This window comes from Rhinatrema bivittatum, chromosome 3, assembly GCF_901001135.1.
Source record: "Rhinatrema bivittatum chromosome 3, aRhiBiv1.1, whole genome shotgun sequence".
Classification (NCBI taxonomy): domain Eukaryota; kingdom Metazoa; phylum Chordata; class Amphibia; order Gymnophiona; family Rhinatrematidae; genus Rhinatrema; species Rhinatrema bivittatum.
In genome coordinates this window covers 589,728,213-589,741,092 of record NC_042617.1, presented here as the reverse complement: position 1 = coordinate 589,741,092, position 12,880 = coordinate 589,728,213, and the positions used below count along the sequence as shown (strand labels likewise).

Genomic DNA, 12,880 nt, shown 5'->3' with positions numbered 1-12,880 from the left:
CTGCCTAGTTTGCTTAATGGAAGGGCCTCTATACTTGTGGACTGGAGGGTAGCAGAGATTAGGCCAATTTTCAAAAAGGCCTCCAAGGTGATCCAAGTAACTGTAGATTGGTGAGCATGACAGACGCCAGTAAAATGATAGAAGCCATTTTAAAGGGAAAAAAAGGGAAAAGCCAGTATGGATTTAGCAAAGGAAGGTTGAGATTTACTAATTTATTACAACTCTTTGGAGTTGTGGAAACAGCTGAATCGATTAATTCTGGGACTGATAGTAACTTACCCGGATATAACATCCAGCTAAGCTACAAGGGATATTCGTCGTCACGGCTATGCCAGTGAATATCCGTGCACAAATACTACTCAGCCAGATACGATATTCATGCACAAATCACTACTTAGTCAGATACGATATATTCAGATAAGTTAGACTAGCTCTATGGCTGGTCCAACTTATCCAATTAACTTAACTGGATAAGAGCAAATATCGCTACTTATCCGATTAAGTTAACTGGATAAGTAGCGTGGCCCTGATCTGTCATTGCCCGTCCACTTTTTATGTGCCTAAAAGATAGCCAGGTAAGTGACTTATCTGGCTATTTAGCGGGCCGTGAATATTCCTGGATATTCAGTGACCCACTAGTTAGCTGGATAATACCTATTTATCCGGCTATCGAGCACTGAATGTTGCCCATACTGTATTTGGATTCTTAGAGGGCGTTTGAAAAAGTCCCTCATGAGAGAAAACTAAAACATCATAGGACAGGAGGTGATCTCTTACTGTGTTCTGGTAACTGGTTAAAAAACAAGAAACAAAGAGTAGAACTAAATGGTTACTTTACCAATGAAGAAAGATAATTATTGGCGTGCCTCAGGGATCTGTTCTGGAACTGGTTTAACTTACTTATTAAAACTCCAGAGATCACTGCAAACCAATCCAGCACCTCAGCCTCCAGAGGCCCTGCAACCCTTACAGCAGAAGAAGACCAGAAGTGTGTGCCTAATGGCACGTGCCCTTTTATACAGAAGGAATTTAATTCAAAATAAGAATCAATGAGGTGAGTAACTCTATGGAACTCAATACCAATCGAAATAAGAAATCAACCAGACATCAACATTTTCAAAAAAGACCTGAAAACCTGGTTATTCATTCACTCAAACTTACTCAATCAACCAGACCACCAATCAACCATGCAACCCAACACCAAGGAAAACGCTCCGTCCCTCCATCAATTAAATAACGCCCACAATGTGAACACTTAACAGTTTGTGCAACTGACCTCACTTACTACCCCTATCCTATATTTAACAACAGTTTTTTCTTTCTTTTCTTTCTTTATTATATATATGTATCAACATTAACGTATGTAGTAACGCTGCTGCTATATAAGATTGATAATATGTAATAATAATTTTATATGTAATTAACTAACTTTCAAACCCCAAACGTTCATTCAATATGACAGTTTGCTACAATGATGTTTACAGACAATATATTCTTTCTTGACTACTGTAAATCGTTCTGATGGCGAAACCGAATGACGGTATACAAAACACATTAAATAAATAAAATAAATAAATAAATACATAATCGTAGTGTTTTGAGGGCCATTGACAAATATAAAATAAACAAACTAAAAGTACTTTAGATTAGCTTTACATCCCTACTCCCTTAGAAATTTTAACTCAATAACAAATCAACAAAATTAAGATGGAGACAATAATCTATCAGCAAAGGGGAGACTTTCTAGTCATTTGTACTGAGTGCCACATGTATGATTACCTCCCAGCTGGTGACAAGTTGTATGTCTGCACTCGGTGCAAAGAGATCCTGGCCCTCAGGGAACGAGATCAATCTCTGGAGGCTAGGGTGGCAAACCTGGAAGAGCTAAGGAAGGCAGAGAGGGATAGAAAGGAGACCTTCAGGGGCAGACTAACCCATTTCCACCTCCAATCTGGCAACCCCGGAGTTGCCTTGGAGGAGAAAGTTCATCTGGAAGGACAGCATCACCTTCATGAGGTAGGAAGCCATGCTATAGCTAGGACCTGCCCTCAAGGTGCTGCACTAAGGAAATGTCTTCAGGGGCACGTTCCCAGGAGGGAAGGCTTAGGATGGCCACTGCAGTTAGTGATTTAATTATTAGGAGAGTAGATAGAGTGGCTGGGTGGCTGGTGGACCTGAGGATCATAGGGTAATGTGCCTGCCTGGTGCGAAGGTGGAAGACGTTATGCGTCACACAGACCGTGCTGGGGAGGAGCCGGCTGTCTTGGTACATGTGGGTACCAATGACATAGGAAAGTGTAAGAGAGGTTGGGGAAGCCAAATTTAGGATTTTAGATAGAAAATTGAACTCCAGAACCTCTAGGACAGTATCCTAAGAAATGCTTCCTGCTCCACGCGCAGGTCACCAGAGACAGGCAGAGCTCCAGAGTCTCAAGTGTGGATGAGACAATGATGCAGAGAAGAAGGTTTTAGGATGGTTAGGAACTGGGCATTATATTGGGGAAAGGGGGGGGGCTATTCCGGAAGGATGGGCTCCACCTTAACCAGAGGGGAACCAGGCTACTGGCACTAACCTTTAAAAAGGAGATAGAGCAGCTTTTAAACTAGATGATGGGGGAATGCAGGCAGTTGCTCAGAAGTGCATGGTTGGAAATGATGACTTTTTAGGACACTAAGAGAAAAGGGAAATTAGAGCATTCCAGTAGAAAGGTTACAATAAATGCTGAAATAGAAATGGTGCCTTTAAGTAAAGAGCAGGCAGAGCTGAGAGATTCCAAATCACCCCCCTCAGCTGATAAGCAGGTTGTTAATACAAACAAGAAACATACTTTGAAATGTCTGTATGCAAATACTAGAAGTCTAAAAAATAAGATGGAAGAGTTAGAGTGACTGCTCTGGATGTAGAGGTAGCTATAACTGGCATCTCTGAGACCTGGTGGAAGGAGAACCTATGATACCAGGGTACATACAATATCGAAATGAAAGGATGGATCAAATTGGAGAAGAGGAAGCACTGTCTTCTGCTGCCCTGTCCAGTTCCTTGTCCGTTTCCCACTCCCTGTTTCAGCGAGGCCCTGCATTCAGTCTGTGTCTGTATCCGGCCCCGGCCAGGCCCTGCATTCAGTCTGTGTCTATATCCGGCCCCGGCGATGCCCTACATGAAAGTCTGTGTCTGTATCCGGCCCCGGCCAGGCCCTGCATGCAGTCTGTGTCTGTATCCGGCCCCGGCCAGGCCCTGCATGCAGTCTGTGTCTGTATCCGGCCCCGGCCAGGCCCTGCATGCGGTCTGTGTCTGTATCCGGCCCCGGCCAGGCCCTGCATGCGGTCTGTGTCTGTATCCGGCCCCGGCCAGGCCCTGCATGCCGTCTGTGTCTGTATCCAGCCCCGGCCAGGCCCTGCATGCCGTCTGTGTCTGTATCTGGCCCCGGCCAGGCCCTGCATTCGGTCTGTATCTGTATCCGGCCCCGGCGAGGCCCTGCATTCGGTCTGTGTCTGTATCCGGCCCCGGCGAGGCCCTGCATTCGGTCTGTGTCTGTATCCGGCCCCGGCGAGGCCCTGCATGCAGTCTGTGTCTGTATCCGGCCCCGGCGAGGCCCTGCATTCGGTCTGTGTCTGTATCCGGCCCCGGCGAGGCCCTGCATTCGGTCTGTGTCTGTATCCGGCCCCGGCGAGGCCCTGCATTCGGTCTGTGTCTGTATCCGGCCCCGGCGAGGCCCTGCATTCGGTCTGTGTCTGTATCCGGCCCCGGCGAGGCCCTGCATTCGGTCTGTGTCTGTATCCGGCCCCGGCGAGGCCCTGCATTCGGTCTGTGTCTGTATCCGGCCCCGGCCAGGCCCTGCATTCAGTCTGTGTCTGTATCCGGCCCCAGCCCTAACTCTCAGGCCGATAAAGAATGGTGCACTCGGCCGACCGCACCAGTTAGCCCCCATTTGGTCGCACGTTTTAGACGCGCTATTAATACCCCTTATACCGTAAGGGGTAATAGCACATGGAAAATGCGCGGTCAACCCCCCGAAACTAATAGCGCTCATCACAAGCAAATGCATGTTGATGAGTCTATTAGTTATTACCCCGGAATACTGAAAGTTAATGCCTGCCCAAGGGCAGGCATTAACTTTAGAAAGCACCGGGAAAAGTGTACAGAAAAGCAGAAAAAACTTTTCTATACACCTTGCGACTTAATATCATAGCGATATTAAGTACGAGGCATCAAAAATAAAAATAAAACAATCACCCCCAAAAAAATCTGCCCGCCAGTCGATGGGTTTGAAAACGGATATTCAATTTTGCCAGCATCCGTTTTTTGAACCCGTGGCTGTAAGTGGGTTCGAAAACAGATGCCGGTAAAATTAAACAGCGGTTATCGGACCCGCTGACAACTGCTGCTTCCGCTAATAAGGAGGTGCTAGGGACGCGCTAGTGTCCCTAGCACCTCCTTATTAGCGCGAGGCCTAATTTGTATAGAGAATCACGTGCCCAGGAGAGGTCTTGGGCATGTGTCGGGGGATAGTGGGCGCTCAACTCGGAGTGCCGGCTCTCCCGCATGTTTCACTGAATCAGCCTGTACCTGTATCCAGGTCACAGCCTGTACTATGATGTACAGCCAGAGACGAGCCCTACCAGCCCCCCGAATCCAAGGGCTCAACCTGCAGGAGAGGGAGTTGGACAGGCAGAAAACAAGCTCCAGTCCTGCCCTGCTGTTATGGTTTTGAGGTGTTTGGGTGGATTTTTGGGTACTGCAGTGATGGTCACTCCCACGGGAAGGAGCCCCGTGAGGAACTGCAGTACTGGGCTAGACTCAGAACGCACAGACACAGAAGATTGTCTTTTATTAAACAGCTTGTAGCTACCACCAGAGGTGGCAGTGGTGAGTTGATTCTGTAGCAGCAGTCTAGGGGTCCTTGGCTGAGGAGACCCGATGGTGGTCTCCTCAGCCAAGGACCAATGGTGGTGTAGGGAGCTCCAATGCAGGTTTTCAATATGGAGCTGTAGGTGAGCCAGACTGGCAAGGTTAAGTTACTCACAACCCTGTAGCTGTATAGGTGATGATTCCAGCAGGCAGATGTAGTTAGCTCACAGGCACCAAGATAGACAGCGCAGGCCCTCGAGGAGCGAGTACCTGGTTCCCTGGATAGGCACCTGGAAAGAAGCATAGGGCCCCCGAGGAGTGGGTATCTAAGTCAGTAGAACCCCGGAGGGTAGAGGGAGCTTCCAGCGGCTACAGGAAGCGGCAGAGCAGCTCAGACCAGACGAGTCCAATCCTTGCTAACTCAATCAGTCAGCAAACGAAGGGCAGGCTAAATACCCGGATGGCGTGACGTCATTCGAGGGGGACGCCCCCGAGCTTCCCGCCATAGCTGGAATAAAGACGTGGGTGGCACGCATGCGCCCTAGGAAGCCCTCAGGAGTAACATGGCGGATAGCCTTGCCATAGCCGTTCCGGGGACGCCGGGGAGAGCGGCTTGCAGACGCAGCGGTCGCCATCTGCCTGAGGCTGGTGGAGAAAGCGAGAATTGCGGTGAGGCACAAAGGACGAAGCCGTTTGAGTTCGACGGACGCAACACCTGCAGCTCTGTACTGCCTATGTGGGGATGCTCCTGGACTCTAGCCTGCCAGTCTATTTTGCCTAATTCTGGAGAATTTTCCCCTGACTTTTAAAAATGTCGGCATCAAGCCTGTATTGCACTTAATAATCATGAGGAGGAAGATGCATAAGGCTCCATGAATTTAAGGCATTAGGACTAAAAATCTTTATTTATTTATTTATTTATTTTTGGCAAAGTCTCTAGAAGAACAAGACTACTTCAATAGTCATTAGAAAAAAATTCCCCACACCCAAGGAATATTCCAAATGTGAATTTGGAAGATGGCTTTGGGGAAAGCAGTTATTCTCTGAGGGATGGGAAAATATATTCTGAGGGGGGAGAAGACTGCATAATTTGTTTATTTTACAAGGAAGAAATCACAGCAATAATCACCTGAGTAAATGCATCCATAAGACTTACAGAAGATAAAATAATAATAAAGGGTTTGTATAAAGCATCAGCAGTATACCCTCCTTCATTCAGAGCTGGAGAATATCATCTTACTTGAGTGGAATTCTCCAGAGTCCGGATTTAGACGTAAAAATATATATTCAAAGCTATATGCACTTTCTTTAGAGATGCAAGAGCGATTGATGCAAATACATGTGCTGATGCAGTGGTCACAGTGGTGACCAGAAAAACGACTATTCCAGTCGAAGGGAGCACCCCACTTAAGGACACGCAAGATAGAAAGATAGAACTATTGCGAAAGCATGTGTCCTCCTCCAATGCTCTAGCTATTCAGATGGCAATCTGTATAAGCTTTATATCCAGAGCCCTAGTAAGATGGATACAGCAACTTACTGAAGGTGATAAACGTTCACAGCTTGAATCGAACTGAACAGACATCTGATCCAAAAGACGTGCAACAGGTGGGAAAGAAGGAAGAAGTATTACTCCTTGGAGATTTAATCTGCCGGATGTGGATTGGAGTATCCCTTCTGCGGATCTACCAGAAGTAGAGAGATAGTAGATACCCTTCAAGAGGTTCTGCTCAAACAAATGATAATAGAACCCATGAGGGATCTAGTGCTCACTAACTAATAGGGATAATGTCTCTAGTGTTACCTGAGCACCAGTGATCATCAGACGGTATGGTTTCATATCACGAATAGGACATAGAGAAGGCAAACGAAGTCCTGAGTTTTGAATTTCACATACGAACTGGGAGAAAATGGGTGAGGTGGAACAACAGAGGGCCAAATTAAAAGGAGCTACTACAAAGGCAAGAAATCTATGTGATAGAAAAAGAAACAAGAGTAAGAGAAAAAAGAAACCGGCCTGGTTCTCAAAAGAGGTGGCTGAAAAAATAAAGCCAACAAAAACAGCGTTCAAGAAGAATAAAGAATCATAGAAAAGGGATCAAAGGTATAAATATCTGTTAAAACTGAGAGAGACGAAGAAAGAAGGAAAGCAAAAGGTCTAGCAGAAGAAAGGAAGGAAAAACAAAAGAGGTAAAGCGAAGTGACAAAACATTTTTCAGATGTATCAGAGGAAAAAAAGAGGCCAGAAGAGGTACATAAAAACTGAAAGGTATCAATCAAGGAGCAATGTGTGGGGAGAGATGAAGAAGTGGTGGAAATATTAAACAAATACTTCAGGTCAGTGTTCCCTAAAGAAACATACATAGAAACATAGAAACATAGAAATGACGGCAGAAGAAGACCAAACGGCCCATCCAGTCTGCCCAGCAAGCTTCACACACTTTTTTCTCTCATACTTATCTGTTTCTCTTAGCTCTTGGTTCTATTTCCCTTCCACCCCCACCATTAATGTAGAGAGCAGTGATGGAGCTGCATCCAAGTGAATATCTAGCTGATAAGTTAGGGGTAGTAGGGGTAGTAACCGCCGCAATAAGCAAGCTACACCCATGCTTATTTGTTTTACCCAGACTATGTTATTAGCCCTTATTGGTTGTTTTTCTTCTCCCCTGCCGTTGAAGCAGGGAGCTATGCTGGATATGCGTGACGTATAAGTCTTCTCCCCTGCCGTTGAAGCAGGGAGCTATGCTGGATATGCGTGACGTATAAGTCTTCTCCCATGCCGTTGAAGCAGAGAGCTATGCTGGATATGCATTGAAAGTGAAGTGTCAGACTTTCTCCCCTGCCGTTGAAGCAGAGAGCTATGCTGGATGTGCATCGAAAGTGAAGTATCAGGCACATTTGGTTTGGGGTAGTAACCGCCGTAACAAGCCAGCTACTCCCCGCTTTGTGAGTGCGAACCCTCTTTTCTTCTAAAGAAGACCCAGGAGAAGGATGATTGCTGGTTGGCCAGATCTTAGATGGGAATGGGACAGACCAAACTCCGTATATGGAACAGAATGTATAGGTAAACTGAAAGTGGACAAGGCCAATGGGCCAGATAAGGTTCATCCCAGGACACTGAGGGAGCTCAGAGATGTGCTGGCGGGTCCCGCTGCGTGGCCTGTACATTAGATCCCTGGAAACGGGAGTGGTGCCAGGGGAATGGAGAAGAGCGGTGATGGTCCCGCATCACAAGAGTGGGAGCAGAGAGGAGGCTGGAAACTCCAGGCCGGTTAGCCTTACCCCGGTGGTGGGAAAATTAATGGAGATGCTGCTGAAGGAAAGGACAGTGAACCGTCTACAATCGGGTGGGATGCTGGACCCAAGGCAGCATGGGGAAGGCCTGTCAGACAAATCTGATTGATTTTTTTGAAGGAGATTAGCAAGTCTATAACGCGCACCCTAACAAACACACACTGGAGAGCGCCCTTGGCGTTTAAATTCCATGTAAATGAAGACATTAGCTATTACCGCCCAATGCAGGAAAATACGTCCAACGTCTGGGTGCCGAGCGCAAATGTTTTTATGACGGAAATTTAACTCCAGCTTTGGAAGTGGAGTAAAGTTCTCTCGCAGTCAAGGTCCTTTGGGTTGCGATAAATGTGCCCCTTGTACAGTAGGGTTGTTTAGAGAGATTGGTATAACAATTAGCTATTTGGGGTTAAAACAAAAAATGAAATATATATAGGGTGTAGTGGAGCAGAGCATGATGATTAGCTAATGGATGCCTTAAAAATCTATGGGTGATTCATTTCCTTTTGGTAAACGACACGCAGTGCAGATTTCTGTAATTTCATGTAAACGATGCACTTTTGGTGGAACGCACAATTTCGATGTCCTTGCGCCCGACGCAATAAATGCACATTGCTCCTTAGCCTGCTCCACTTTCTTTCTCATTTAAATACTGCATCGGGTGCACGGGGATGTGGACGCGCACGCATTAGGAAAACAGACATTCAACATGCGCGCCCGTCTTATTGCAATGACCTGCTTGAGACTTTCTGTTTTCTTTTTGGCATTCTCTTTTGTTTTTTTCCTCTCACAGCCTATGCAGGCAGTGCTGTCTCTTGTTTGTACCTTTTTTACTGTCACAACAGCGTCCTCGTTCAACCATTTAAAAACAAACTGCAGCCCAAATAAGAAAATAAAGAGCTAAAAATGATGAAAACGCTGGAGGACTCTTCTAAAAGAATGATTAAACATTACCTTATTTTGAAAGTCTCAGAAAGAGAAGGCCTCTTCCCTTCAACAATTTAATTTATTTAAAAAACCCACAAACAAATAAGAAATGGATAAAGAAAAGCTTACAGCAAAATATGAATAAATATAACCAACCGCAAACCCCACATGTAACATCCTGCACATAATAACTTCTCACTTAGTAGAACCCGCACACATCTTCTCACCTCATCCACTGTTGTTTATGCGCTTATTCAATACTTGTATAAAACCTTTGTACATATCACATGCCCATTGATTCCCTGTACATATTTTTTCCTCATGTATCTGTTTTTCACCCTCCCCCTGCCCCCCCTCTGTCTTGATCACCCCACCCCTCCCTCCCCTAGTTATTTAGTTATTAATCCGTTACTACATTTATGTTACACACTGTTCCTTGTAAAGGCTTTGCCTATATATATTTTGGTTGTAAGTTATCTGTAAACCGGCACGATGTGCAAACGGTTGTCGGTATATAAAAATAAATAAATAAATAAATAAATATGGTAAGGATCTTCTTTCTCAACCTAATTTATGTTCAACCAAACAACCTTAAAATAAGGAGTGGGAGTGTTTTATATTGTGACTCGCTACTCTGAACTCATAGTTAGGTGCATGGCCAGGCAGCCCAAACGTTTTTGATCCTGAGTTCAATATTTCCACAAAAATTCATCAAAGGTCAATAATTTAATTATATTCAGACTACTCCTCCATCAGAAGTTTGCCCATCAGCTGGAGGCAGAGAATACTGGTCGGCTTGGTTTCTGAGCGGTATGTATATACCAGTGATGTCATAGGTCAAACACTCTGCCTCTATCAGCTGGGAAGGGCACTGAAGCCATTAGCTCTGGACTGGTGCAGAGGAAAGGTTAAAAAGATTTTCACAGAAAAAACAAAGACGGAAGTTCACCTCTGTGCTGGTGCTTGGATGAATAAAGACTTAAGGGGCTCGTGAGACAATGACCAAGCGTGAATTCCCGCACATGCTCAGTAGTGAAAAACTCTACTAGCTAAGGACCTGATTCACTAAGAGTTTTTCCCATGGACACATAGGGGTCGATTTTAAGACTCTCTCGTGCATGTCTATGTGTGTGCGGTTCCTGGCGCTCGCACGTGGACACGCCGATTTTATATCATCCACGCGCCAGCGTGCGCATGTTCTAAAATCCGATGGCCACACACTTATGTGCGGGCGGCCTGCATCTCGCACATGTGGGGAGGGGGTGATTTTACAAAGCAACGCTCAGCGACGTTCCCTCCCAGTCCGCTCCAATTACGGAGCGGACTGGGAGGGAACTTCTCTATTCCCTTATCTAACCTTCCAACCTTTTCCCCTCTCCTCTCCGACCCCTACCTATCAGATTTTTTTCATTTTACTACTCCTTCAGAGCAGCGGGAGACTCTGCGCACCGCCCAGCTGCCAGCACGCACTTCCCCGGGACAGCGGCTGATGGCACCGTCCCAGTCCGCCTCCCCCCTCTGCCCCTTTTGCAGGCCTACGCATTACAGGCCACGCCTGTTATAAAATGCGTGAAGCACACACAAGGCCTGGCCACGTGCGTAACCACCCCCCCCCCGAAATTTAGGCGCGTGGCCCTTTTAAAATCAGGCCGAAAATGGGAGAAACTTAATCTGGTTCTAAGAGAGAGAGAGGTCTGTTCGATGCCACTGGATGGTGTTACCCACATGCAACGGCTAAAATTCATCCCTGCTTATCGATGGAAAATGAAATTCGAGAGGATCCTTGGTGAGCAAGAAGTGAAGGGAAATACAGAAACCACAAATTGGCAGAGCAGATGGGTCTTTATGGTCCTTACCTAACATCACGTTGGGTTTGTCTATGGAAATGCATGAGCCTCAAATTCTAACACAATACAAAGAATGACACAAAACGAGAATTAGGGCAGCAAAATACATCCAAAAAGCATGCAGATCCAGATTCCCCCCACCCGCACAGGCACAGAACATTTGTAACCTGACTTGGGACGTTGTCCTACCTTGAATGCTTGATCGCTCTTCTCCCTGTGCGGCACCTGAGCGAGGGCATCGTCTGTGCTATTCCTCTTCAGACCGGCTGCAGTGACATTCGGCACATCGCTAAAATCTATGGTTCAAAGAGAGAACATGTTTTACTCAGAAGGTTAGACATTTACTAAGAAACCAATATAACCATGGATATAGTTTTTCAGTTATATTGGGGTTGTTCCTAATTCCTTGTAACTTTGCAACCTCTCCCCCCCCCCAAAAAAAACAAACACAATACAGCCAAGAGCAAAGAAATGCAGATTAAAAGCCAATAGACTCCAGATCAAGTAATACTCTACAGGTTTAATTATTTAACAAAAACAAAACCCTGACTTTTCTGTAACTTTTGAACATTTTGTGCACTTCCCTTATTACTGCTGGGGTGTCTTGCTGCGCTACCAGAAAAATATGAGGCTATCCCTTATTGTTATCAAAGGGCTTTACATTGTAAAGCAGAAGTCAGCTCTAATGGAAGTAGGTGGCCTAGATCTTTTGTGTGCTAATGGAAACAAGGCAGTCGTGTTGGGTCTGCCTTTGGGTTAAGACATCTGGAATACACGTCTGCGGTGAAGGTTCATATGTCGCCTGTAACCAGGCCTGGATTTAAGCACATGCAACATAGCCAATGGGGAAAAGGGGAAATTGGATTCCTACAGCGACCAACAAAGGCCCCGATTTATACGTTCCGGGGAAACAAGTGTGGGGGTAACTTACTACTCTAAACCAATAAGCCTCGATACTGTTGATGCAATTCTAACATTGCTTTCTGCTTCAACGGCAAGAAGTAACGAGGAGTTGGAATCAAACAGCAACCAACGAGAGCCCTGACTTTTACAGGGTGGGAAACTGAGAAGCATGGGGGTAACCTACAGGGCGCAGCAGATGCTACCATAAGCTTGTTGGGCAGACCGGATGGACCATTTGGTCCTTTTCTGCTGACATTTCTATGTTTCTGGGGGGGAGGACCCCTCTCGCTCTCCAGGGCAGGGATAGGGGTGAGTGTACCTGCTGCTCTCTGGCCCTGCCCATGGGTGCTAAAATCTTAAATCCAGTTCACACTAATTGCTTGAATACTGTGGAATTCTGGTCTGCAAAAAACTACATTAGCTTGCTTTTTCTATCAAAACCAGAAAAGATTTGGTTTAATGCTAAAAGTGTGTGCACTTACAAAAACAGTTCTCCATACTCTTCTTTATCGATATTTTGTAACCTGATCACACTTTCAACACATTGCTATTTAAAGGCTTCATCACTGGACAACAGCAAATTTAAGAATACTCACAAATGTTCTCAGACTTTTAATTTGTTTTGTAACATTTTTGGTTACTTAGGGCGAAACGTTATCACCATAGGGAAGTAAATTAAGCAACAAAATGATTACGTACTTGAATAAACAAGTGGGCGTCCTGTGAATGTATTAAATCGTTTTTAATTTCCATAAAGAGGTTCTGCTCGTAGCCAAACATTATAAATTAAAGCCTGTTCGGAATTAAATTAGATTGAATTTGTTGCCTTGGAGAGCCAGCTTAAAACTACCCTCACGTCTCAATTGGATCCTGGGGGCAGCAGCAGAAGACAGAATGAAATGCCAAAGGGCAGTCAGAGTAGAAGGCACAAAGGACTCTTGAGAATTTAGGATCCACAACTCCTCACACATCATAGTTCAAAGGTCAGACAAGCAGAACATTCCCAGAACTTTCTGGAGGGCCCAGTTGCTCCAATTTAGGTTGTTGGACTGCTCTCCTTCTT

The 12,880-nt window shown here is 45.6% G+C and overlaps 1 protein-coding gene across 1 annotated transcript in view; it reads right to left on the bottom strand.

Annotated features, from left to right (window-relative positions):
- Positions 1-12,880, bottom strand: part of TIAM2 (T cell lymphoma invasion and metastasis 2) — a 486,712-nt gene that overhangs the window by 151,148 nt on the left and 322,684 nt on the right. Inside the window, exon 16 of the mRNA XM_029596699.1 lies at positions 11,104-11,210. Coding sequence (XP_029452559.1) covers positions 11,104-11,210 — 107 coding nt within the window. The remainder of the gene's footprint in view (positions 1-11,103; positions 11,211-12,880) is intronic.